The sequence below is a fragment of the Mus caroli genome, chromosome 1, assembly GCF_900094665.2.
Source record: "Mus caroli chromosome 1, CAROLI_EIJ_v1.1, whole genome shotgun sequence".
Lineage (NCBI taxonomy): Eukaryota > Metazoa > Chordata > Mammalia > Rodentia > Muridae > Mus > Mus caroli.
Genome location: NC_034570.1, coordinates 31453903 through 31481865, shown reverse-complemented (window position 1 = coordinate 31481865; position 27963 = coordinate 31453903). Strand labels below are relative to the sequence as shown.

Sequence of the window (27963 nt, the reverse complement as noted above, 5' to 3'; positions counted from 1 at the left end):
CTCTGTAGTGAGCCTCAGTCCCTAGTGCTCACTAGAGTGCAGCCTTGCCCTTTGACTCTGTAGTGAGCCTCAGTCCCTAGTGCTCACTAGAGTGCGGCCTTGCCCTTTGACAGTTTTCCTTTCTTACACTGCCAAGCCGTGGAGAAACACTGCAGAGGCCACATGGGGTCACAGTGCCCTGAGGTGTGCTCATTCTTCCTACTAGGAGACAGTTTCAGGGCACCTTTGTGTGTGGCTTTCTTCAAGATGGATGAGTCTTGAGATATCTTCTTGTCCTCTTGTCTTAGAAAGTAGGCTTTCATGTAGAGAAGACGACCTTTAGGTTTCCCATGTGTGAGTTTGTCCTGAGGTGTCATAATCATCTCATACTTTGCCATCACCGCATTTCATACAGTGTTTGCTCTTGTCTTATTTCATTTACAGCTACTATAGGTATTATGCCTTACCTATATATGTTTTGTATATGCTTTTTTTCTACCTAAACTACTAGACTAAAATAACAGCTTTGTTTTCTTTGCAGAGTGTTCGACCAACACCACAAAATGACGCTATCACGGTACATTTTAAACCAGTTACGTTAAAAGCTTCTGAAAGTAAATATACCAAGGTTGCCAGCATTAGTTTTGATGGTAAATATTCATTTTTTCTCCTAGAGTGGTTATTATTTTGACAAACTAGAAAGCTCCTATGTTGATGAGTTAATATAGAAATCCAGACTATTTTCATACTACTGCCTCAATTGATTTTCCCCTATGAAGATTCATCATTAACTTACTTTATTAATTCATAATATTAATTCATAATATAACTCCACAAACCTAAAACAGTATTATAATCAGGAAACCTAGGCAGATAGGTTAGGGTCGGAAGTTTCTGTAGTGCAGGATAACTAGTCACAGCAGTCGTCACTTACCTTAGTTATGAAGTCATTGGGTGTTTTAATTAAGTGATAATATATTTAACTTCCAGAAGCACATTTTGGTTCACAGGCAAAAATAATATTTTTAACGTTTTTCTATGTTGACTTTTTAAGCAAAACAGACAGTTCCGTCTAAGCTAAAATAAGAGCCTTTATGTATTGTCAAATTAGCTACTATTTCAGACAAGTGATAGGTATCATTTGATGTATTATTTCATATCTAGAACCACGCCTCCCTGGTCATACCCAGTCTCACCTGAAACATTAGCTCAGACGTCAGCATGTTTACAGTCTGTCTTCATTCCATTTTTCACTTGTTTTAAGAGAAATTTATTGAATTTATTACTGCAAATTTTAAATTATGACATAACAGCTGCTCAACTAGATATACAATTAAATAAGAACTGAAACTCGGAAGAGCATGTCTTTTCTGTGGTCTTGATACCCCGGACATGCCCATTTCATCTAATACACCTGTCTCATCGGAGCATGGAGTGAGCGATAAAGCTGAGCCTGGTGCTCCAACACACACATCTGCCCGGAGTCCCCGGCCTACATTCTGGCTCATCAGATGAGGGAGTTGGTAAGGGTGGCAACAGCCAACCAAGCACAGCAGTGTGCCAGAGAGTCTGCATGGTCCTCACATGCTCACTGTACTGAGGTTAAGGAGCCTGCCGTCCTAAGTGACACCAGTGCCTCAAACGAGCCTGTTTGCCTTGCTACAGGAAAGATAACGTGCTTTTTATATAAAATGTGAGCGGTGTTTGCAAGTGTGCTGTTAGCCAGTGTAAAAGCTTTCCTTTTTCAAAAACAAAACTTTCAGTTTGCATAAAGTCACACAGACTTACGAGCAGTAAAAAGTAAGAGGCTGCCTACATGGCTCAGGGTTCAGGCCTTGCTGCTGCAAGCCTGACAGCATATGTTCTGTCCCTGAAAACGCACATGGAGGAAAGAGAGGATAGTCCTGAAAATTGTCAGTGTGTGTGCCACGTGACACCTCACCCGCACTCACTCACAATAAGGAAATGTAATTTTTTTACATTTCAAAAATACCCCCCCCCCTCACACACACACACAAATAGATGATTTTTTTTTTAAATGCTTCCTTGCAGCTTCAAGAGCAAAAAAGCCATCTCAATTTTCTGGGAAAATAACTGTTAAAGCAAAGGAAAAGAGTTATTCGAAACTCGAAATCCCCTACCAAGCAGAAGTTCTAGATGGGTGAGTTTTGTCTTAAACTTTGTTTGTAACTTTGTTTGTAATTTTTTTGCTGATTGATAGAAGTTCACCTGACCTGATGGGTTATTGTGAAAGGATAACCACAACTACAAAGGAAAATTTTCTGTGTCCTGTTTATTTCTGACTTTCTAAGGTGGCAAAAGAAAATGGAATATTATGGTTTGTGTTAGATTTAATAATTTATAAATCACGATGCCAGGGCCTAGCAAACACAGGAGTGGATGTTCACAGNCAGCTATTGGATGTATCACAGGGATCCCAATGGAGAAGCTAGAGAAAGTACCCAAGGAGCTAAAGGGATCTGCAACCCTATTGTTGGAACAACATGATGTACTAACCAGAACCCCGGAGCTCGTCTCTAGCTGCATATGTATCGAAAGATGGNCTAGTCGGCCATCACTGGAAAGAGAGGCCCATTGGACTTGCAAACTTTATATGCCCCAATATAGGGGAATGCCAGGGCCAAAAGAATGGGAATGGGTGGGTAGGGAAGTGGGGGGCGCTATGGGGGACTTTTGGGATAGCATTGGAAATGTAATTGAGGAAAATATGCAATAAAAATATTAAAAATTAAAAAAATAATAATTTATAAATCAATTTGTGCTTTTTAACTACTTAAATCTTTTGAACCCTTTTTACTGTGTCATTCTGTTTAAGGTATGTCAGACTGTTCCTCGGTGACTTGAGGCAGTCTTCTGTTCTTTCCTAAACTAGCAGTGTGCCGACACACAGCCTGTAGATGCTCACTGTGGCCATGCGTGCATTCATGCTTGCAGTGACCTCAGCAGCGTTAGCCTTCCTGCTGCTGTACTCTCCATGCTGTCCATGGGATTTCAGCTTGCAGCAGGGAACCGTCCGCTGTGTCATTTCAGTATTTCATGAGCAAAATGTTAAGTCAAATGGTGAACGAAGTTATAAAAATTAACCATTAAATGCTATAGTTGTAATTCCATGGTGTGGTCCTTAATGCTAAATGTATACCAAGCAAGCTTGGGCACGTGGAAGTGAGGAGGATTCATCCTGCTTTGTTTTCTTCCGTAGTTATTTGGGGTTTGATCACGCCGCCACGCTGTTTCACATCCAGGACAGTCCTGCTGACCCAGTGGAGAGGCCAATCTACCTGACTAACACTTTCAGTTTTGCGATCCTCATTCATGATGTGTTGTTACCAGAGGAAGCCAGAACAATGTTTCAGGTACGTTGAGCCCGCTTGCTTGGCATTCTGCTGCTCTAGCATCCAGGTGAGACTAACTCTGCTCTTCTCTGCTTCATCCCCAGGTGCACAACTTCAGCAAACCAGTTCTCATTCTTCCTAATGAGTCGGGATACATTTTTACCCTGTTTTTTATGCCATCCACCTCATCCATGCACATAGACAACAACATTTTACTTGTTACCAATGCCTCTAAGTTTCATTTACCTGTGCGGGTATACACAGGCTTTTTAGATGTAAGTATGTCGTCAAGGTCCTACCTCTGTGCTTTTGGATATTGTCAGGCAACTGGGAGGATTCCTTCCCAGTTAGTGCTTTCAGGATACAGAAATACACACACACACATACTCACATACGCTCACACACTCACACACAAAGGACTCCTTCTAGGATCCCCAGAGAATTCCAAAACTAAGGGTTGCTATTCTTCAGTGTCCAGTGGGAAGTGATCTTGGAATCTACTATAGATGCCCAAATCTGTGATTATTGCAGGCCAGGCTCTTATGGAGAATGCTGTAGTATTCGTAGACAAACAGTGACATCCGTGAATGTGGAATCTACAGATGGGGAAGACTGACTGCCCGTACTGGTCTTGTTCTAATTTAGAAATTAGAATAGATAGTGGTAAATGGAACACAGGTTAATGTATAACACAGCACTGCAGTTAAACTATTACGTTCACCTTTTGCCTTAAGGAAAGGACTCTATAGCTTTTCTTTGGTATAGTAACTCCCTGGATTCACTGCCCTTGCTCCTTGGGACATTTATAAAGCATGATAAGGGTTGCTTGAACACAGGCACTGTGTTGCTACCACAGTTTCCCTTGGAGACCTACAGGATTGATGAGTGGGTCACATGTACAGGATTGGATTCACGGGAGGAAGGACTAATTCACACTGGGACAGCACAGGCTTTGCTGACTGCTCAGAGGAGCAAACCACTGAAAACTTAAGGAGTTACTTTTGGAATTTTTCACTTCAGTCCCCCCCTCCCATATGATATATTTATGATATATTTAGCTCCTTTAATTCCAGTCACTACCCGGAGCTTTTTCTACATTATTTTCTCTTGCTTTATTTTTAAATTGTAATGACAGAGAATCTAGAACAAAGATAAATGGAGAACAATGGGACAGGGAGACTATTAGGAAGCACAGTGGTGACCTTGATTGGATAAAGTTGGAGAACACCAGGGCAAAGCAAAGAACCAGAGAAGAAGAAGGCTGGATGGTAAAGATGCACACTTAGGCAATGCAGTAGACACAACACAAGGAAGGTGCAGAGGTCTCCATGGCACAGAAAACAAACCAGAGGGAAAATTGCAGACAAGCTTTGGTGAATGTGGCCAATGAAAGGCATTGGGGAAGAGAAAGATGGGACATCTTTCATCAGCTAGGTGTGCCCAGCTCTAGAGCTCAGTCCAGGCAAGGGGCTAATTATTATTTGTAATCTGTGACTACTGAGAGCACAGACTTCTGCCTGATTGTCAGAGCTCCCTAGCCTTTCCTAGAACCTCAGGGAAGTAGCTGCTAGGAAATGGCCTCTCCATCCCTGACTCCTGATTGTCCTTGTCCGAAGTTCTCAGCATATCATGTAGCTGTAAATATAGACATAAGATGTAGAAACTTTAGTGTCTCCTAGTGGACACTTTATTCAGTAGCATTGTTAAACATGTGATCTGGTGTTTAATACAGTCTTTTCTATCTCTCTAGTACTTTGTATTGCCCCCCAAAATAGAAGAACGCTTCATAGATTTTGGAGTACTGAGTGCTACAGAAGCAAGTAGTATTTTATTTGCAATTATAAACAGCAATCCAATTGAGGTAAAGAAACTGTTTTTATTCTCAGTTATACTGAAGATTTCATGTTTGTGCTGCAAGATCATGTTTGTGTTTTCTCTTTGAAGTTGGCAATAAAAAGTTGGCATATCATAGGAGATGGCTTATCAATAGAACTTGTAGCTACAGAGAGAGGCAACAGAAGCACGGTGATCGCGAGCCTTCCAGAACTGGAGCGGTCCTCTTTGCCCGACCAGTCCCCGGTGAGTGGGCCTCTTACTGCTTCAAGTTAGAATGGGTGTTTCCGGCCCAAGTGAAAGAGCAGGGCTATGTGCCCCACTCGGCAAGTACTGTGACCTGTTTCCTGGTGGCCATGCTTGCGAGACACTGCTGGGGCCTTGTGGAGACCATCTACTCCAGTGAGGGTAGGCACAGAGTAGATGATGAGGGCACAGAAGAATTGGAAGGATCTGTATGTACCACACTGTCATGAAAGGAGAGAGTGTCTGCCGTGAGGTTCTGTGCATCAGGTGTGCAGATCTGATGCTGTCACACAAAGTCCACACACGGGTCTGTGTGGGGATAGCTCACCACCAGAGTGTTCCCACTTCAGTAAGACCCTTGAACCTGTACAGCTACTAAATGGTGCCATTTTTACTGCTTCAGGTAACATTAGCTTCAGGACACTTTGCAGTGTTCAGAGTCAAACTTACTGCCAAGAAGCTAGAAGGGGTCCATGATGGGGCCATACAGATCACAACTGACTACGAGGTAAGCTGATCAGCGGGGTTCGTGCTGACCACTGGGGTTTTCACAAACTGTTGTTAATGACTGCACATTGATCGGGCATGTCAGTTTCTGTAGAAGCAGAGAACTACATTTATTTACAGTGTACCCCTCTTGTGCCTTTAATACGGACCTTTCAGAGCCATTTCAGAACACTAGTGCTTGTACCTCCCAGGGCTCTGCTGAACCTGCTCAGACCTCCTAACTTAACCACAGTGACAGGAAAGTGCCCTTAGCACATTGAGAGTCACGCTGTTAAAAACCTGCCTACAGAAGATCACCGCAGAACAGGTCTGGCCTGGACTTCCTGAGCTGCAGGTCTGACTCTGCACTCATGTTTTGCAGTCCTCTGTGTAGAGTGTATATTATATTCACTAAGATCCTGATTGCATGTATTTCTGGCAGATCTGATCTTTTTCCTATTTTATACTTTTGATTTTTTTGATAAAGGTTCTGGAAGTCACTGTATAGTAAACCAGCCTTGAACTAGCAGGCCTCCTACTCGAGCTTCCCAAGTGCTAGCATTCCAGGTGGAAGGTCGCTTGCCTGTCTCAGACCTAAATACTTTTAATTTAACACTTACGGATCTTTGGGCGGTTGAGTACTTCTAAATTCAGCAAGTTGCTATCTTTGTCCTCCTGAGTGGTTCAGCATACACAAATCCAGTGGCAAAATAAACAGAACTGGCTATTCAAATAGTAAATGCTTAGAGTATGTCCAGTTACCTCCAAAAGTGAGGAAGTCAAACTTAACATTCATAGAGAAGTAAGTGCCTTTCAGAATTGAGACAGTTTTTGTTGTTTTTTTTTTTAATGGATGAAAATAAAAATTAAAAGGGGCTGGAGACATGGTTCAGCAGCTAGGAGCACTGGCTGTTCTTCTTGAAGACCCAGGTTCAATTCCCAGCACCTACAAGGTGGCTCATAACTATTTGTAGTTCCAGTTCCAGAGGTTCTAGTGCCCCCTTCTGGTTTCTGCAGGCACCAGGCATGAGCGTGGTAGGTATTCAGGCAAAATATCCACACATATACAATTAAAAAAATAAAAGTTTTTAAAACTAAACACAAATATACCCCCATACACTGCATTCATGGCTCACTTGTGATACTAATTAGGAATAAGCTGAAATTCTATCTACAGAATGTTCAACTGTCTTTAAAACTTGAGTTGAAATCTATTTCTACCAAAACAATACTGAATTTCATAGCTGTAGAAATCCTGGGTTTTTATAGATGTTGTTTTAGGAATACAGCTTTCCTTTTTAATCTGTAGAGGACTTGTATTTTGAAAAGCTGTCTTTATTCCTCCCCTGTGACTTGGTCTTAACTGGTTTTAGCAGGTAAATGAGTAGTCACTGGAAATGGATTGTTTTCATTTTATAGAAAACCTTGGGCAAAAAAAAAGTTTCCAGGGTGGTTTTAATACTGGTTTTGAGTTATTGTCAGTATACAACACAAAATAAGCTTTGTTTCTAGTTCCTAAAACAGTGAAGTCATTGTCAGTGGCAAACATCCCAGACTTCTGACGTGATGGTGGTCTGCTCTTTCCTCCATAGATCCTGACCATCCCTGTGAAAGCTGTGATCGCAGTGGGCTCGCTGACCTGCTTCCCCAAGCACATGGTTCTTCCCCCTTCCTTCCCAGTAAGCCAACTCAACGCTTCGCTTGCTCGTTGTTTTCTGTTGCTTAGAGCTCAAATGGGAAAGACATTTCCTGTTTTCATCCTTTACTGTAACTGAAGCACTGCACTGCGCCAGGTTCTTAAGAGAATGTAAAGTGGATGAGAAATAGACCCTCCCTCAGGAAGATTGCCTATGAAGACTGGAAGCAGGAACCTTGATGTGTAAAGCAGATACAAGTTGCCCTGCACAGAAAAAGGGGCTTAGAGAGAAAGCATCTTGCAGCCTAACTCAACAAAGCCTTTCCTGCTTCCAGCAAAGCCTCCACTATTTGAAAGCGGAGAAATAATGGCCTAAAGAAATGTCTTGTTTTGTATAGTTTTACACACACATATACACAGAGTGACCTTTAAAAAAAAAAAACAAAAAACATATGAAGCTGTTTAATTAGGTGTTAGCAATTTAGAAAACCTAAGGACACATCCCATTGGTTGTCGGGGAGAGGAGCAGCTGCACCCTGCCCGAGGAAGGCGAGGGCTGCGACAGGGCCATGTTTAAAGAGTCACTGGGAGTTGGAGAGCCGGCTGTGCGGCTAAGGGCACTTGCTGCAGGACCTGCTGAGCTCCAGCACCTACATGACAGCATGGCTCCCAGCTCTCTGTAACTCCAGTTCCAGGGGATCAAGACACACATACGATGCACATAAATACCAACACTCATAAAATAGAAACAGGCACTCTTGCTGCAGAAAAAGTTGAAAATGTTTCTCTGATCTATCTGAAAAACAGCTAGAATCAATTTTTTTCAGCTTGATAAGAAATTGTCTAGGCAGGCATGTACAGACAATTTTTAAATCATCTCCAAAAACTTTGTAGATGCTTAAAAATGTAAAAAATGTCTTTGTGGGCTAGAGAGATGGCTCAGTGGTTAAGAGCACTGACTGCTCTTCCTGAGTTCAAATCCTGAGTTCAAATCGCAGCAACCACATGGTGGCTCACAGCCACCCGTAATGAGATCTGATGCCCTCTTCTGGAGTGTCTGAAGACAGCTACAGTGTACTTATGTATAATAATAAATAAATCTTTAAAAAAAAAAAAAGTCTTTGTACTAGGGGAAAAAAAACCCACATAGGTTTTATTCAGTAGGAAGAGGTCCCTTGATTTCAACAAAGCCCAGCTGAATTGGATTTTTTTCCTACATAAAAATATAAATATGTATTCTCATAAATAAATGAATACAATATACAAATAAATTGTTGTTTTACATATAAAACTTGATATGTGCAACATAAGTATAAAATCTTTTTCTAGATAGAATCAGTATCTTTTTAATTACTTTTAAGATTTAAAATGAAGATGTTTTCAGTTGATCTGGGGTTGGTGGCTCTGCAGGTGAAGGTGCTTGCCTCCAAGCCTGATCCACCTGAGCTTACCAGGACTCACATGAGGGAAGGAGAGAAGCACTCGTGTGGGTCATTCTCTGACCTCTGCACACTCTGCAGGGGGCGTGCACACCCCAGCGCATGAGCCCACCACCATACACACACAAGTAAATAATGTAATCTTTTTAATTTTAAAGAATTAAAAGTCTGTATATAGGATATTAAGTAAGGAAATACAAAAATCCAAATACTTGCTGACTACTGTAGACAGCAGTAGTTTCATGTGTAATTCTAGAACACTTGTCACAATTCCTTTATAGTTTGATGATGGTTTCTTTTGGGTTGATCTGTCTAGGAAAGGAATGAGATACTTTTATCCGCAGTGACTAGTAGGTGATATACATGAGGGAGGTGGTTGAGAGAGGGCACAGGCAAAGATATTTCACAGGGATCAACTCCTTGAGTGTCCCAATGAGGTCAACACATTGAGGCAACTGTGAGAGACAGGTAGTCAGAGAATTCAGCTATACCTCAGAGTTTGAGCCTTGAGAGAAGAAATAGGAAAGGCGCTGGCTTTTTGAGATAGAGTCAGGATACACTGGGCAGAGGTAGGAATGTAGAAAATGGAATCTTCTTGGGGTGGAGGTCTAGCGGGTAGGAGATGGGACACCCCATTTAACAAAGCCTGATTCAAGATTGTGTCCCTTTCAATATAAAATTGTAATAAGTTTAACATATTTCAGTTGGGCTATAATCAAGCCTTTGCCTTCCTATATTGCACTTTGTCCTGACTGTATGTTACACCCGTGCTTTATCATGCGTGCATAAGAGCCTTCTTCCTCCTCAGTCACCATCAGTACACCAATCTCCTCACTTGTTGCTAGGGAGCAGTATGTCAGAAAACATTTCAAAAACCTTTCAGCTCAATATTTGAGTAGAGTTGCAAAAGGAATTTTATTATCTTTGATCTTCATGTGGCCTAAGAACAGGCCAGCAGGAGTTATGTTAGCTGTAGAAACTGGATAGCTGCCAAGGTGGCACCGCAGCCACCACTGTACCCTTCCTCTCTCCAGCCTCATGGCCACCCTCGGGGTCTTGCCAGGGAGAAGGATGTCATATATCTGTTTTCTGGGACTAAATATTAGACAAGCACGTTTCTCATTTAAGGAAATTCTTTTAAGAGGATAGGAATCACATGTACAAAAACCATAATTCTTTATTCAATAAGAAAGTTTATAAAAGTAAAGCAAGCTTGTAATGTGCTTCTTAAGGATAATGTAAATCTTTTTTTGTTTGTTTGTTTTTTGTTTTTTTTTTTTGGAGACAGGGTTTCTCTGTGTAGCCATGGAACTCACTCTGTAGACCAGGCTGAAATCTGCCTGCCTCTGCCTCCCGAGTGCTGGGATTAAAGGCATGTGTCACCACTGCCTGGCTTGAATCTTTTTTTAATTTCAAGCTTTTCTAATTTGATACCTTCTAGAAAAACAAAACTGGTACCTGGTAAGAAGGAACACTGATGAAGACTTCAGTCTGTGGGGCTGGAGAGTCGGCTCAGCAGTTAAGAGGAGTTAGGCTTTCTCAGAGAGGATAGTGGAGTTCACAGCACCCGCATGGCAGCTTCTTGCTGTCTGTTCCCAGTTCCTAACTCTGGCCGCTGCACTTGCCAGACATGCACACAGTGCCCTTTACATGTGTGCAGCCCAAACATTCATACACATAGTTAAAACAAGCAAACCTTTTCAGAAGAATCTAATTTGTGTGCTGTTTTGTCAGTCTTCGATGAGTTACTTGGTGTGTTTTTACTGTGAATTGCTATTTTGCAAGACAAGGACTCTGTAGCTCTGTCCTCCGGCCTTGATCATCCACATGCTGACAGTACAGCATGTACCCCCATGCCAGCTGATAGCCTACATTTTTAAAGAGATTTAATTTTCTCTTGGATGGCAAAAATTACTGTTGTATTTCTAAGGAAAACATTTTCTTTTAAAGAATGTGTTGCAGCTTTACTTGGTTAGATTTTAGAATTCATTTATTTTGGGGCAGCCTTACCTTGGTGTTAACAGACTTTACATTACAAACAAAGTGACCCTTTAAAGCTCCCTCTGTGCCTTCTTGGATACTTAGTATGTCAACACTAATTAAATTCCCATTAATTTATAACAGTACTTCTGTAACACACACAATGGCACCAATGAAAAAGCTGGCCTGTGATCTCAGGTCTTCAGATTTGCCGGTTCTCATTTGAATGAGGGGGTGGATTTTTGTGTCAGTTATAATTTTAAAAGGTCAACTGATGAAAATTCTGAATTTGTGTTTTCTTCTTTCAGGGGAAAATAGTTCATCAGAGCTTAAATATTATGAATTCCTTCTCACAGAAGGTGAAGATACAGCAAATAAGGTCTTTGTCAGAAGACGTACGATTCTACTACAAACGATTACGGGGTAATAGGGAAGACTTGGAGCCAGGGAAGAAGTCTAAGGTTTGTTAGAAATGAGAATTTCCAGCTGTCATCACTCTGTGGCTGGCCGTCTGTCTATCCTCGGCACTCATGGTCTTCCTGTGTTCCTTTACAGATTGCAAACATTTATTTTGACCCTGGGCTCCAGTGTGGGGATCACTGCTATATCGGCTTGCCTTTCCTATCCAAATGTAAGTCTTCCATCCCACCTGCCTGCCTTTCCTCGCCTGCCTGCCTCAGTACTGCAGCACTCCCTGGAAGGGGCCCTGGCAGTGGCTTAGGCTGAGTGCACGCTGACTTGTGCTTCCTCTTTTAGCTGAACCCAAAGTACAGCCTGGGGTGGCCATGCAGGAGGACTCGTGGGACGCCGACTGGGACGCACATCAGAGCTTGTTCAAGGCTTGGATGGGGATAAAGGAGAACGCAGGACATAGGTATGAGCTTCTGCTTCATTCAAGAGTTTTAGCAGGGCAGCCCACGGGGCAGCTCTGTCATTATGTCACATTGTCATTGTTAGCATGTGTCGCTAAGAAATACACACACTCCTGTGTCCTCTTTTCTCCAGTGCATGAGATCTGTCCTTAAAAATCAGAGGAACTATTTGAAATCATCCTTGTTTATAGTGACTGCCATGTCCACCTTAGACACAGTGTTATGCATGAGAAGAAAGATTTGTCTGTCACTGGCCTCTCCAAAAGGCAAGTTAGGATTAATCCCAACAGGAGACCAAATTGATTTGTTCCTTATGAAAAATGCTACTTCCTTTTTCTTCAAGTGCTGGTCTTTTGCTGGGGAAAGAGGGCCCTGCAGTGGCCTCCCCACTGCATCTTTGGCAGGTCGAAATAGGCTTCTGGAAACCCAGTGCTGTACCTGGACTCAAACACTGAAATGTATCACAGCAGCCTGGCCCTTTCACGCACAGTAGAAAAGAACTTTTTCAGAAACAGGAATACTGATGAGTAACAAGTACTTTTCTCTCTTGGCTGACGTGATATGTATAGGTCAGAGTTAAAGTATTCTCCTGTAAGGACAGTATGAAGTTTTAAAGCTTTGGTTAGCACACAGAGCATGGGTGTTGCTGGCATCGTCATGTGCATGAGTACACTTGGTTCTTACAGTTCCTCTGCCTCCTTGCTGGTCCCTCTCTTCCTTAGAGGAATCCCCTGATTTTGCTCTCATGATGTATTTTCCATTATCTCCTCTTGGCTTTCCTTGAGACCTCTCCTGGTTCCCTCTTCACTCTTGGCTGTTTTAGATAGTGCAGTGATAAATACTGCTTTTTGCAGATATCTCTACAGTATGTTGACTTAACAACCTTAGGGAACGTCCCCTGGATAGTAGAGATATAATAGTTCTACTGTTAATTTTCAAGGAACCTCCATACTGATTTCCATAATGGCTGGACAAGTTGGCGTTCCCATCTGCAACAAGTAGAGCTTCACTCCACCCACCATCTTCACTAACGCTTGTTGGGGGTCAGTTGGTTAGTCAGGGGTGTGTGTGTGCGCGTTTAAATAATAGCCACCCCTCTGAATCTCAGAGCAGTTCTAATTTGCATCCCTTGATGGCTAAGGATGTTGAAGACTTCTTCAAATGTGTTTGGACATTGGTATTTCTTCCCTTGAGAACTGTCTGTTCAGCTCAGCTCATAAGTCCATCTGTCTACTAGATGGTTCAGTCCATTAACTGTTGAGAATGAGAGTTTCTATATTGTAAAATTTTCCTTATAGTAAAGAAAAGAAAGTTTTCTCATTGAAAATGGTTTCCCTGAGCACACAAAGACTTGTAATAACCTCGAGAAGCTCAGTGATCACAACTCTCTTACTCAGTGTCTCCAGAGTGGAGCTTGTAAAGTGTAGGCAGTCTCCTAGTGGTGATGAGTAACTCATTAGTGCTGCCTGCTGCTGCAGCCAGGGAGCCTCTTCACCACCAGTGTCTTCCGACATGCTCCTCACCAAGGCCCTGGCTTCCCGTCTGCCCTCTGCCCCCCTATCTGGTTGACAATGAGTGGAGCACTCCTCGTGCCTGCACTTGGGTTACCTTGTTTGTACGCATGTGCTTGTCAGTACCCAGAATCAGAATTCAATAGCACTGGGTCTGAGTGTGCTGCACGGGTTAGTCCCAGACACTTGGCATTTCCAAATACGTTCCAGGTCCTGGACTGCTGACTCTTGAGCACTCATTAGTAAGGATGTGTTCATATGAGGTCCTGAGGGTGACTATGACTGAATGCAGTCTATACTCTCCGTTTATTTCCTCTTGAACTGACCTCTTTATCATGTGAAGATGTCACCTTGGTTTTATGTCAGAGGGAAACTGTGTGTGTCAAGCCAGCACCTCTTGTCCATGGTACTCCTGGGAATACCCAAGTGTCCTGCTGGGGTGTCCACATCCTGCCCATGGAAGCCATGGAAGAGTCTTTAAAATCCAAGTGTTCAGCCTTCATTATTGAATTAATACCTTTAAATACCTTTGAGGACTAGGCCGTTGATGTAGTTCAGTGGTAGGTAGCTTGCCTAGCACACAGGCATTTGCTTCAATCCTCAGTACTACCAAGAAAAACGTTTTTGAAGATGTGCATGCATCTTTTACTGATGCTACTAGAACTCAAGCTTGTCATCCTTTACATATGCTGGACAGAGCTATAGCACAGATGACTTTAATGTTGATAGCTCTCTGTGCCAAAATAGAGACACATGATATGTCATTGAGAGCTTAATAAAGCTGCATGCCCAATCATAAGTGTCTCTGTCAACTTCTCTAAGACTCAAGGAACATCACCAGAAACGTGCAGGGAACATTCAGGCCAGGGGAAATGGTGAGCTACTTGTGGCTGTGACGGAACTCACGCACTCTTAACTCAGGGTCGTGACCGCCTGTACAAGATCTCCACAGGCCAAGGGCTATCAGCACCCTATTGTGGAGTAGGGTGGGGCTCCGTGAGGGTTTATGTGCAGAGAATGAGTAATGTGTGTGTGTTTGGGGGGGGGGGGGAGACGGACACATGTTTGCCAGGGATGTAGCCCCGGGGAAGGCAGACAGACAAATGTCCACTCCCATGCTGTTGTAACTACCCTAATGAGACTCACTGGGTTACAAAAAGAAAAAGAAAGAAAATGGGAGCCAGGCAAAGACGGTATAGAAGAGTGAACACTGGAAGAAATATATCAAGTATATGTATGAAAGTAAAACTAATCTCAGCATTGTGCAAATAGTAACATTTTAAAGTTTAAAAAATAGAATAAACTTTTTTTTTAAAGAACCAGAAAAAAAGTCTTAAGTATGATTTCTTATGTTTAGAAAACTCAAATGTTTTGTTTTTCACACTGACGTAGAAATTGCTTTTCTAGGTTGAATGCTATGTTTGAAGTAAATACAGATCTTCAGAAAAATATCGTATCAAAAGTCAGTGCCGAGCTCTCCTGGCCGTCCGTCCTTAGCTCGCCCCGGCTTCTGAGGTTCCCACTCACTAACACAAACTGTTCCTCGGTAAGTGTTCAAACGGCCTAAGCAGTCAGCAGTGGGCCACGCGTGCTTACAGAGCCTGCACTGTAATTCCTCTGTAGGGATCTGCACTAACGCATCTGGGCTTTGCTTTAAGGAAGAAGAGATTAGCTTAGAAAACCCTGCAGACGTCCCTGTCTACGTCCAGTTCATCCCACTGGCTTTGTATTCCAACCCCTCCGTCTTTGCAGATAAGTTAGTCTCAAGGTAAGCACCCCTTAGATGGTCAAAGGGTAAGCGCAGAGCCTGGCTTATGGCTGAAGTTGCCAGCAGTGTCCTGGGGGTGGGTTGGTATTGAATTGAACATGAAGAAAAGCTTTCAACAGGTGTAAATGGGTGCTCACATTTAACAGATTTGTAAAGGGACAACAGACAAAATAATTCCACTAATTCCTTTTTAAAATTGAACAAGGTATTAATTATAAGTTAGCCTTTAGCCTTTTAAATAGTATTAATATGGTATAATGCTACTGGTCCCAAGACCTGACAAAAGATAAATTTGCAAATAAAACCTCAAGTTTGGCTATCCTCCATAGTTCCTAGTTGTGATGTTTATGAAGATAAACATGTGGTTTTTATTTTAGGTTTAACTTGAGTAAGGTGGCCAAGCTAGATTTGAGAACACTTGAATTCCAAGTCTACAGGAACAGCGTAAGTATACAACAGTCATTTACTCTGCTAGGACCAGGGCCGACGGGAAGGACACCTGCGGGCTGCCCTTAGCCTGGCTGAATGAAGGCAGCTATTGCAGTCCAGGAATTGACTTAGAGGCAGAGGAGAGCAGGAAGAGTCAGGGCTGCAGATTCACAGGGTATGTTAGACGGTTACTCTTTGTGGGTATTAACCTTAGAGTCAGCCCACGATAGCTCAGCATAATGCCACCCAGAAGAAAGTCTGAGACTGTACATGAAATATGCTAATGCAACATTTTATTTTTAAGCGTTAATAGATTCAGCTGAGCTGGGTGTGGTGGCGCACGCCTTTAATCCCAGCACTTGGGAGGCAGAGGCAGAGGCGAGTGGATTTCTGAGTTCGAGGCCAGCCTGGTCTACAGAGTGAGTTCCAGGACAGCCAGGGCTACACAGAGAAACCCTGTCTCAAAAAAAACAACCTCCCCCCCCCAAAAAAAAAAGATGCTTTCTGATAAAATTGTAAAACCTGTGAATGTGAGACCAGTACCTGGCACAGCTCTATGTGTGTGTTTATCTCAATAGATAATGTTGACTTTAAAGTATATAATAAGTTGATTTGTTCTGGGGATGAAAGTGGCCTCTATTATTCAGGTAAGTGTCTGCTAGCCACTCATATTGTATCAGGCCTTGCTGTGGAGGGTGCATGTCAGCTAGGAAGGGTTCACGGGGGCCAAAGCCCTGCAGGCTGCCTAGGGTCTTGTGCTTCATTGCCTTTCTGCCTTATTCAGATGAGAGTGTTTGTCCTTCCTGTTTGGACCACATAGTGCTATGTAGGAAGTCTCCCCAGCCAGTCCAGCCAGCTGCTTTGTAGTTCTTCATCTCTGCCACAGCTGCAGTCAGAGCCTAGAACTCAGACAGCAGTTTAGACACTCCCGATTCCCTGTATCTTTCTCTTGGATCTCGCCTTGCTCCTCCCATCCATAAATACCATTGTAGCAAGCGCTGGAAGTCATTGAGAATGCCCAGTTACTAGAACTTGGCTTCTTCTGCCTTGATAGGGAAAATACAGAAGTCAATGAGCTGATGATCTCATGCAGTCGCATTTGCAAGACATAGGACCCTGACCTAGACTCTAAAGGACAGATGGATGAGGAAAACCTCTGGACCTCAGGAGGTTTCCACAGAAGAAATTCTCAGTGTGAAACTCTAATTGCTGAGAGTCCTTTAAACATGCTTCCTTTTCTGTCATATCCAGTTCTAGAGAGTCATGAATTCATGTTGAAATTGAATAAATTTGGTTTGCTATTGTTCAAAGACATTTTCTTTTCATTATAAATGCAGACTGGGGAGCAAACCGTGGCTACAAGGGAGGTTTAGCACCGTGGTCTCGGTTCACACCTAACAGCTGACTGTTCGGTAATACAAACAGCATCCTAAGAAAAGCAGATGCATCTGTCTGTATTACTACAGAAGGGATTTCTGAGATTACCCACGGGTCCCTGGGTCAGTCTGTCTGACCCTTAAGAGCTTACCACTGCACAAGTATGGAGCCCGTTAGTGCTATTTCGGGGCACCATACTATCCCGACGTGCTTCTCAGACCATCAGAGGTTAAATGAGTTAGTATTTTGGAATACATAGTCTTTCATTGTGCTCATAAGTGGGGCCAGCATGATGATGACACACAAACTTAATCCCAGCACTCAGGAGGCAGAGGCAGAGGCAGATGGATTTCAGTGAGTGTGATGCCTGCCAAAGCTACATACATAGTGAGAGTTAGAAAGGAAGTGGAGGCCAAGAATAGTTTATTAAAAGGAGCTTTCTCAGCGGCCGTTTCGGAACAGTCAGAGTGGTCTGTTATCCTGGTAGGTTGTTGATAAGGAACAGTGTTCTCTGTAAAGGGAAGCATTTTCCTTCATAAGCAGGACTTACGTAGTGCACTTCATCAAGTCCATGTGCTGTGGTATGTTTGTCAGTTCACGCCAACACAAGCAGAACAGCCATGCCAAGAGAAGTAGAGAATGGCACACACACAACTCACTCTTCCCCAGAATATTTAGTCTTCTTTAAAAAACACAAGAGTGTGTCTTTGTGTTGAAACAGTGTTTTTAACATAAACAAAACAACTCTGAAGCATTTTTAAACTGGTCATAAAGTTTTATTTTGAATTTCAGATTGGGTTATATCTTAAATCAAGTGTCTACACAGCAATAAATAGGTACTTAGCTTTCAAAATGGGATTAAAGATTGGTCAGGTCATGTATAACTCAACAGCACACATTGACTTGGGGGGAGGGCAGGGGGAGTTCTCCACTTCCTGCGCAGGGCTGCAGGATCAGTAGGACTTAGGGTGCTGATTGTCAGTCTATTTACCTCCCAGTCGTGAGTATTGGCTTTATAGTAATGTCTTGATCTATTTGTCTTGGGACTGTGTCCTTTCCTATATGTGAATTGTATTTCAAATTTAAAAACAAATATACATGTACATGTTAAAAATATCTGTACACAAATATAGAATGCGTAGTTCAAACTCGAAGGCTTTGTAACTGGGAAATGAAGTCTGTAACTTCGCACAGACCATGGGTGCTCCTTCCCACCCCGCTTCAGTGCCAGTGTTTGACGCACGAAGGGGCAGCTCCTCTGTGTGAGCAGTTTGAGAGGCCTAGAGGGGGTCAGGGACAGATGGATCCCAGAAACGATATTAATGACTCCTGTTTGTTTATACAATAATTCAAGGCTCATCCACTGCAAAGTCCAACAGGATTTACAGAGGGTCTCTCTCGGCATTTCATTTTAAACCTCATTTTAAAACCTGGAGAAAAGAAATCTGTCAAAGTAAAGTTCACTCCACTCCACAACAGAACTGTGTCTTCCCTGATCATAGTCAGGTAGGTTCTAGACGTAAGTGTGGGTGCATGCCAGTGCTTCCCTCACTCACGGTCCCCTGTCAGGCCGACCACGCACAGCGTCCTCTACCATGTGAGACTCACAGTGGAAAACTGTGCATTGTGTGGTTTTGAATTTTCTCCCTTAAAGTCAACATATGGATAATTTTTTGTGGTTGTTTACATAGTGTTAGAACTTATGTATCAAAAGTTACACAAAATTAATAGGAGAAAATGTGTAATTGTTATTTTTCATAGAAACAACCTGACTGTGATGGACGCTGTGATGGTCCAAGGTCAAGGGACAATGGAGAACTTGAGGGTGGCAGGCAAGCTTCCAGGTCCAGGAAGCTCCTTACGCTTCAAAATCACAGAAGCATTGTTAAAGGATTGCATAGACCGTGAGTATCGGGCTTGGGAAGGCCCGGCTTTGAGCACATGCTTTCAGCCATCAGGATTCCAGAAGCAAAAATAGTGATTCCAAATGTGCATACCTGCCTTCTGGTCCTGAGTGTGGGATGGATGCTAAGAGAGTCCCAGGCCTTACGTCAGAGTTGTTCCACTTGGCTCTTTTGCAGGTTTATTCTGAATGTGGAAAGTAAAACATGCCCTTTGCCCATGGTAGGTCAGAGCCTGACAGGGAAGGCCCTCTGTGAGCCTAGGCTGTGGGAGGCCAAAGCAAGGGAGCATTAGTTCTAGGCCATCCTAAACTACGGAATGAGTTCGGTCCCAGTCAGGAGTACTGACAGAGACCTTACTGCCCAAAAATACATATATGAAACTAATTAATTATAAATACAATGGCAGACCCCAGTGGGTTGTTCCCGGATGAAACCTTATGAATGGCTGGTCTTTTTGACATGTGGGGTGGATTCATAATGTCCAGCATACAGAAGCTCACAACATGTTCACACTGGAAGCACATGATAGCAAGATTTATCTATATTTGTGGTTGTTCCCCTCTTTAGGTTTGAAACTAAGAGAACCAAATTTCACATTGAAAAGAACATTCAAAGTAGAGAATACGGGGCAACTTGAAATCCGTGTGGAAACCATTGAGATCAGTGGATATGCGTGTGAGGGATATGGTTTTAAAGTGGTTAACTGTCAAGAGTTTGCCCTGAGTGCCAACGCCTCCAGAGACATCGTCATACTGTAAGTACGTCCTTGTCTGGCTCACCACAGATGGAGCTTTCCACTGCTGCTGAGTCAGTTCACTGCTGCACGGACATGCACTTCCAGACCTGAGGGGTCTTTATCAGGGGCTACTGGCTGGGTTTGATTCTTGGTACCCACACGGTGGCCAACAACCTTCTGTAATTCCAGTTCCTGAAGGGATCTGTCTTCTTCTGGCCACTTCAGGGACTGAATGTGGTGTACAGACATACATGCAGGCAATATTTTTTAAAAGTCTATCACAAATGTATTTATTTTATTTTTTCCTACCTAACTTCAACTAAAATATTTGTTGCATGTTTTTGTTTCCAGCATTGTAAAACTTCCTCTGCCCTTAAATTGGATCAGATAATCTTAGCAGCTACTTTTTAGAATCCAATTTCAGTATTACTTCTACAGTTGTAAAGCCTAAGATGTTAGTGTGACTTGGTGGTCTCTCAACCACAGAGCCACCTGTGCCTCACATTTTTCCAAGATGGAGGCTTTGCCTTAACAGAGATAGCCTCGGTGCCTTCAGTGTCAGGCGCAGCTATGGAGCAACTGATGATGCAGTACCAGATGACCTCTGCCCTGTGATTAAACAACAATTCTGTGAGCGTCTGTGGCTGTTAATCAGCACTGTTGTGTATATTGCTCCATGCTCTGCAAAACGTCTGCCACCCAAGTATCCAGGGAGGAAGGAGGCACTGATGTATGTGTACAGCTAATAACAAGTGACTACAAGTATACAGGAGGTGACAGAACAACACTAGGCATGCGAATCATTGTGTTGTGTTCTGTTGTGTTTTAACAACATCAGTACAAATAAATCCTAGATTCAACAAAGAAAAACAATAGAACCGAGAAGAAGCATGTTTGAAAACGAACCTCACTGCCATTCTTGTGTCTCAGGTTTACTCCAGATTTCACAGCCTCCAGAGTCATTCGGGAGCTGAAGTTTGTGACAAGCAGCGGCTCCGAGTTTGTGTTTGTATTGAATGCCTCTCTTCCGTACCACATGCTAGCCGCCTGTGCAGAAGCCCTCCCTAGACCCAACTGGGAGCTGGCGCTCTACATCATCATCTCCGGGGTCATGAGGTACAGCATGCTCCTCCACAGCCAACCAGGGCTGCCTCTCACTCACCCCCTGGGGCCACTCGCTCTCTCACAGTTGCCGGGTCTCAGCAGGCACAGCAGACACCCCTGGCTCTGTCAGGCTTGAGTGCTCGTGGGAACAGTTAAACAACTGAACCCTTCTTGGGTGGCATGGATTGCAAAGTGTTACTACCTTTGAAAGTTGCTTAACAAGTGAGGTCTGTGCTAGTTCATAAGAAAGCAAGCCCAGAATATCAGGTATAGTTGCCTTATTTGAGCATATGTAATTAACATCATTATAAGCCTAAGCAACATAGGACAGAGGAGAAATGTTTCTGAAGACTTGGCATTCTTATCTTTATATCAGTTTAGAGACTCAAATATACTTACAACAAGTTATTTATAGCTGCTTATACATCCGTACAGGAAAGAGAGGTGAACCTCCATCCAGCTCCTCTCACTGCAGCTGTCTCCTCTGACGCACATTATTGTCTGATGTACACTCAGCTTCTGTGTAGGGTTGTGAACTTTTCTTTTTAAAGATTTGTTTGTTTGTTTATATGAGTACACTGTAGCTGTACAGATGGTTGTGAGCCTTCATGTGGTTGTTGGGGGTTGAATTTTTAGGACTTCTACTCGCTTCAGTTGGCCCTGCTCACTCCAGTCAACCCAGCTCATTCAGTCCCTGCTTGCTCTTGCCCAAAGATTCATTTATTATTATACATAAGTACACTGTAGCTGACTTCAGATGCACCCGGAGAGGGCGTCAGATCTCACTACGGGTGGTTGTGAGCCACCACGTGGTTGATGGGATTTGAACTCAGGACCTTTGGAAGAGCAGTCAGTGCTCTTAGCTGCTGAGCCATCTCTCCAGCCACAGTTGTGAACTTTTAAAGTTGGGGTGCAGAGGCTGGAGAGACGGCTCAGTGGTTAAGGAAGGCACTGGTGCTCCTCCAGAAGATGTGGGTTCAATTCACAGCTCCCGCTTGGCAGTTACAACCACCTTAACTCCGGCTCCAGGAGAGCCCATCCCCTTTTATGGCCCCCGTTGGTACTGCATGCATGTAGCGCACAGGCATCCGTGCAGCCTAAATACTGTACGCAGAGATTGGTCTATAAACTCTGAGCTACGATGCTTCAGTTTTGTCTTTCCTTAAAAGTGTGTTACAGACAACTTGGAGTTTTTACATCATTCTGTAGTTATCAAGAAACCTGTGGTAACCAAAGATTATTCTTGTTTTGGCAAAGAATGCTGACCGCCCCTCTGCTCCACAGTGCACTCTTTCTCCTGGTCATCGGAACAGCCTACTTGGAAGCTCAAGGAATTTGGGAGCCCTTCCGACGGCGACTCTCCTTTGAAGCCTCAAACCCGCCCTTTGATGTGGGAAGGCCATTTGATCTCAGGAGAATCGTTGGTATTTCATCTGAAGGAAAGTATGTTCATATACTAAAAGTCCACTTTTTAGTACACATAGACTTAGCTGATACTTAGCTTTCTTATGAATTACAAGAAATGAAATTTATCTTGAAATTTTTTAAAAAACTATTCTGGTGCTCAGATACTGAGAACTCATGAGAGTTCTTAACAGGGACAAAATATGCTTAGTTCTTAGTTAGAGTCCTAACCTTATTTATAACTGTCGGAGGTGACGAACTGTAGAAGGTTGTGGCTCTGATCCCTTCCTACTTCTGTTCCTAGTTTCTCTTTATGATGGGTTTACTAATTAAATGTTTTTCTTAGTATTATGTTGGAAGTTACTGCTTACTGATTTTTCAATTGATCCATTTTTCAGCTTGAACACACTTGGCTGCGAACACAGTCATGGTAGGGGTTTCTATAGTAACACATCATCCCGGCCTGGTACAGGCAGTCACAGGCAGTGTGGCACATCAGTCCACCCACACAGCAGCCATGGCAGCAAAAACTCAGCTGACGTGGACAACGTCAGAACCAGAAACAGTTCAAGTATGTCAAGCAGGACTTCTCCACAAGCAGCTGCCTCACAGTCTACAAGCAAAACAAGCCCCCTAGTCTCAGAGACAGCTGCAGCAACCCAGGGGCACACAGCAAGCAGGAAGTCCAAAGGGGCAAAGCAGGGCCAACACAGCAGCCAGCACCACAGCCACAGCCCACTGGAGCAGCACTCACAGCCGCCACCACCAGTGCCTCAGCATCAGGAGCCACCACCAGAAAGGCTGTCTCCTGCCCCCCTCACACACCCTTCCCACCCCGAGCGAGCCAGCACCACACGGCACAGCTCAGAGGACTCCGACATCACCAGTCTCATAGAAGCCATGGACAAAGACTTTGACCACCACGACTCCTCCCCCCTAGACGTGTTTACAGAGCAGCCTCCGTCACCGATGTCAAAAAGCAAAGGTAACCCTGTCCTCCCCCTTCCAAAGAACAAGGCATGTGAGGGAGAAGGAGCAGTCAGGATCATGGGCAGTGGACACAGCAACTTCGCAGTTGTTAGGTAGCTCAGACCCATCTCCTGGGGGAAGCAATGGCCTCTCTGTATCACAGTGCAAACAAGCAACTGCTTGTCATGGAACTTGTTCTTCCCTTGCTTCTCCAGACAGAATCTGATGGACGGCTGCCGGTGATAACTGCTGCAGTTATTGTTAAAAATGATTTTGAGGCCAGGCATTGCTGGTGCACACCTTTAATCCTAGCACTCAGGAGACAGAGGCAGGAGGATCTCTGAGTTCAAGACCTGCCTGTTCTACAGAGCAAGTTCCAAGACATCCTGGGATACACAGAAAAACCTTGTCTCAAAAAACAAACAAACAAAAATATTTTGAAAACAGGGCTAAAACCAAAACCATCTACCTCTTAACTCAAAATAGGGTTTCTAGCTGTGCACACATCTGTAATTGTAGTACTGGTGAGGTAGAGACAGGAAGTTTGTCACACGCTTGAGGTCAGTGAGGCTACACACTGACACCTCTCTCTAAATAGGAAAAGGAGTGCAAAAGAAGCAAGTGAGAAAATAGTTGGTGAAACCTCCAAAGAGGCTGGCCTAACAGAACAGGGACAACAGGAAGTGGTGGCCGTGTACACATTATAGTGTTGTACACAGAGGAGTGAGGGATGGATGTACCAGATCTGCAGAATTGGTAGGTTAGGGAAGGAACCTCACAAACAGGAGACGTGAGAACAATTCAAGGGATGGGAAATCCAAGGCCAGAGTGACAGCGAGGTCTAACAGGGAGCACGAGCGAAGGCTTCAGAGTAGAGGGAGTGGGAACAGGCGCTTGCGTGCAGCCTCGTGGGTAAGGCACAGAGGAATGAGCAGTCCAGAACCACAAGAGTTTGGGGATTCAGAACTTGGAAAGAAATGTGGCAGGCACATAGACCATGTGGTTCCTAAGACTGCAAGCAGCCTTCCATCAGTTCATTTAAGGGGGTGCGACCCCAAGGCATCAGTCATGGTATAGTTCATTTCAAACAAGCTAGGGGACAAACAAGAAATGTGGCACATAGACCATGTGGTTCCTAAGACTGCAAGCAGCCTTCCATCAGTTCATCTAAGGGGGTGCGACCCCAAGGCATCAGTCATGTTATAGTTCATTTCAAACAAGCTAGGGGACAACAGCATTGAGGGGCTTTTGGGTTTCGGAGTTGCAGATTAGGCACAGGAGACCAAGGGAGGAAAGTCCCTGTGGGTGTGGTGTGTGCCCCTTGTAATGACCAGGAGAATGCGTGGGTCACAGCAAGATGAGGACAGGTGTCTTGGTTGCTTTTCTATTGCTGTGACAAAACACCATGACCAAAGCAATGCTTATAAAATGAAGCATTTAATCTGAGGGCTCACAGTCCCGTGGCCATCAAGGCAGGGAGCATGACAGCAGGCGGGGCACACAGGGTACCGCAGCAGGGATGAGTGTTCACATCTTGAAGCAGAAAGACATTACTGGCTAAGATTGATGTGAAACCTCCAAGCCCACTCCCTGGACACAAACAGTTCCACCAACTAGGGACCAAGCCTTAGGGGGCTTTCTTATTCAAACCACCACACCCACTCCCTGGCCCCTAGGTCTGTGGCCATATCACAAGTCCAAATGCATTTAGTTCATCTTCCAAGGTCCCTACAGTCGTTCACTTTCAACAGAGTTGAGTAGTCCAAGTCTCTTGTAAGACTCAAGGCAGTCTCGAGCCTGTAACCCCTATAAAATCAAAATGCAAGTCACATATGTCTAACACACAATGGCACATAATATACATTGCCATTCCAAAAGGAAAGAAAGGGGGCATAGTGAGAAATGCCAGGCCAAAGCAAGACCGAAACCTAACAAGGCAGAGTGTAACTGTCTTCCCCAAAACAGCATGGCCAGGCCCGTCACAGCTCTGAGCCTCCCCATGAGTCCAGAAGACTGAAGTACAAGGCAGTGGGTAGACTGTGACAGTGGTGGAGAGGAAGGGGGCCCTTGCAGTGTCCTGGAGCCCGAGCGCTCTGGCTGTGCTGTGCAGTGAGGAGAGTGCTGCAAGCCATTACACCACCATAGGTGTTGAGCACAGCACAGTAGAGGCCAGTGAGGCTGGGGTGCAGCCCAGTGGGGAAGTGCTTGCCAAACAAGGACAAGACTTTTGGTTTTCTTTTTTTTTTTTTTCTTTTTTTTAAGATTTATTTACTTTATGTATATGAGTATACTGTAGCTGTCTTCAGACACACCAGAAGAGGGCATCAGATCTCATTCCAGACGGTTGTGTGCCACCATGTGGTTGCTGGGATTTGAACTCAGGACCTTTGGAAGAACACTCTCCAGCCCTTGGTTTTCTAACTATGTAAAAATATTGTTACTCTACCTTCAAACCATACAAAACAAGCATAGGTCAAGCAAAGTAGGCTCTACTTTGCCAGCCCCTGCCAAGATTTCCATGCCCAGGTGAGGAGTTAGCAGGGCATTGTTTGAGATAGGATCTAAGTCAAGTCTGAAGTCCCTCTTTTCACTTGTGTGTTAAAAAGGGAGCCACACACACACTTTTCAAGTGTGGCCTCTGCAGGTCTGGGTGCTGCTGCTGAAGGCTCAGTTGGAGGTGCTAGAGTCGGAGCTTTCCAGGCCTGTGTACAGTGTCAGCTCCATGACGCAAGGATTGACTTGTTCAGTATTGTATTCCTGGCTCTTGGAACATGGCTAAGGCTATGCTGCGGTTGGCTCTGGGAGCACCTGGATCTCTTAAGTCACTAAGCTTTCTGTTTTACACTGTCCTTAGTGACACTTGGTCACTACTGTCCTAAGGGCTTTTTGTAATTCCTTACTTTAGCCCTGCAGATGATCTGCCAGGATTGGGCCCAGCTGGGGTGTTAGCAACCCCAGGTGATGCACCACCAACACTCCATCTCCCAACACATGAGGCTTTGCCTTTCTCTGTTGCGACTCTTTAAAGCTCGCTCCGTCACCTTCTGGCAAACATTTTCAGGCCAGTTTGCCAGATCTGTGGACAGACTTGCCAGACTGTACTTGTAAGAGGAGTATAGTCCATTGCACACCAGCTGTGTCTCAACAAAGTTGACTTTTTAAACAACCTCCTCACAAAGACAAGCCTGACAGGCAGCTCTAAGTCAAGAAGGAAAAACTGGAGACAGAGTCTAGCCGCTCCTAACAGAACTAGGAACAGCTTTATGTTTGAAGCTGTTTGATCAAGCTCTGTTTTTACTCCAATTTTCATCCCCAGGGAAAGGAAAGTCTCTCCAACAACGCAAGGCCAAGCCTCCGAAGAAGCAGGAGGAGAAGGAGAAGAGGGGCAAGGGGAAGCCCCAGGAGGATGAGCTGAAGGACAACCTGGCCGACGACGACAGCTCCTCCACCACCACAGAGACCTCTAATCCCGACACAGAGCCACTCCTCAGGGAGGTATGTGGGCGTTCACAGTGGGGCCTCAGACCGCCTAGCTCAGTACACATTAATGTCTCCTGTGTCATGTCTCTCCTCTGAGCATGTGTCCTGTGTGTTCAACATGCCTGCACTCTCTCCCCTGCAGAAACCAGCCCAGCTCTGAGGCTGGGTGACTTTGTTCCCCCCAACCCCCCACCCCACCCCTGAGAAGAGCATTTAGAAATATTAGAAACTGAAACGCTGCTAAAGTTAGCGAGCAGCAGGGTAATTAGCATCACACTACCTCATGAAGTCTGTTCATGGCTGTAAAGAGGAGAAGGAACTGGACCTACTTACTGTCTAGTAGTGCTGGGAGCAGGGCTCACCCCCAAGGCAGGGGCAACAGTGGCTCCCAGAGGGAGGAATGTAACTGGTCTTTGCTACTTTTTGGGTTCTTCTTTTTTCCACCCTTTGCCCAACCCTCACCCCTCATCCCCGTTTTACCCCCTAACACTAGATAAGAGGAAAAACAAGGATAGAGGAGAAAGAGATCTCTGAGCCTAATTTCTTTCCTTTTGTTTCTTCTTTGAAAATGGCCACTAACAAACCACAACCAAACTTCACTAAACGACCAGTAACCAACCACCCAGCCCCCCTCTCGGGGCCTTGGGATTTATGTTCCCTCTGAAAAGTTCCTGGAATTCCAAACATCTTACAATCACAGAAATTATTTGCATCTGGAAAAGCATACTTCTGCTAGGGCACGGGGCAAATCACAGTCAGCTGCTCTGCACAGTCCGAAGCAGCCCTTCAACCTTACACTCAAACAGAAGCAAGATTCTTATTTTAAAACATTCTTTTTGAAAGAAGCCGGAATATAAGAATTCTCAAAACTGTCACTACAGAGTAGGTTCAAGATGCCGTTAGTGGTCACTGGAACCAGAGCCCAGCCTAGGATACATGAGCACGTGAGGTCAGCATCCAGCAGTGACGTACCATTCAGAATAGTGCAGCAGAGCCTGGCACGCCACCCCTGTGCACGTGTCCAGCAGTGTGGCTTGTAAGTGCTGAGTGGAAAGGCAGGCTCCAACTCGTTCTTGTTTTAGGTGAGTGTGTTCAGATCTTCACTGCGGATCAGAATCTGGCTTCTGGTCTCCATCTAATGGCCTAAGGAATCAGTTCATAAGCAGTCCTGGCTCTGTTCCCTGGGTGATTTCATGTTTCACATAGGATGCACGTGTCTCCCTGTCCCCTTTGCAGTGCCTTGCAGTTGGCCTGGTGCCCTGTCTAATTCCATTTCATTTGTAACTTGTGCTGGAGCATTGGACTTAGTTCCCATTTTAGCAAGTGACTAGAGAAGTATAGCATCTTCTGGCAAGCAGGTACTGAGACACATATACCCACAGCACTGGGGAGAGTACTGAGACATACATACACACAGCACTGGGGAGAGTACTGAGACATACATACACACAGCACTG

General features: G+C 44.3%; 1 protein-coding gene across 3 annotated transcripts in view; it reads left to right on the top strand.

Annotated features, from left to right (window-relative positions):
• Positions 1 to 27963, top strand: part of Tmem131 (transmembrane protein 131) — a 149473-nt gene that overhangs the window by 110622 nt on the left and 10888 nt on the right. For all 3 annotated transcript variants that reach the window (XM_021159927.2, XM_021159947.2, XM_021159938.2), the window contains exons 12-32: positions 521 to 629; positions 2032 to 2140; positions 3200 to 3353; positions 3437 to 3607; positions 5083 to 5193; positions 5277 to 5411; positions 5815 to 5919; positions 7490 to 7576; positions 11261 to 11413; positions 11508 to 11583; positions 11709 to 11826; positions 14743 to 14881; positions 14994 to 15103; positions 15481 to 15547; positions 18264 to 18415; positions 18671 to 18813; positions 19381 to 19567; positions 20480 to 20665; positions 21938 to 22096; positions 22456 to 23042; positions 26343 to 26521. In XM_021159927.2, coding sequence (XP_021015586.1) covers positions 521 to 629; positions 2032 to 2140; positions 3200 to 3353; positions 3437 to 3607; positions 5083 to 5193; positions 5277 to 5411; positions 5815 to 5919; positions 7490 to 7576; positions 11261 to 11413; positions 11508 to 11583; positions 11709 to 11826; positions 14743 to 14881; positions 14994 to 15103; positions 15481 to 15547; positions 18264 to 18415; positions 18671 to 18813; positions 19381 to 19567; positions 20480 to 20665; positions 21938 to 22096; positions 22456 to 23042; positions 26343 to 26521 — 3237 coding nt within the window. The remainder of the gene's footprint in view (positions 1 to 520; positions 630 to 2031; positions 2141 to 3199; positions 3354 to 3436; positions 3608 to 5082; positions 5194 to 5276; positions 5412 to 5814; positions 5920 to 7489; positions 7577 to 11260; positions 11414 to 11507; positions 11584 to 11708; positions 11827 to 14742; positions 14882 to 14993; positions 15104 to 15480; positions 15548 to 18263; positions 18416 to 18670; positions 18814 to 19380; positions 19568 to 20479; positions 20666 to 21937; positions 22097 to 22455; positions 23043 to 26342; positions 26522 to 27963) is intronic.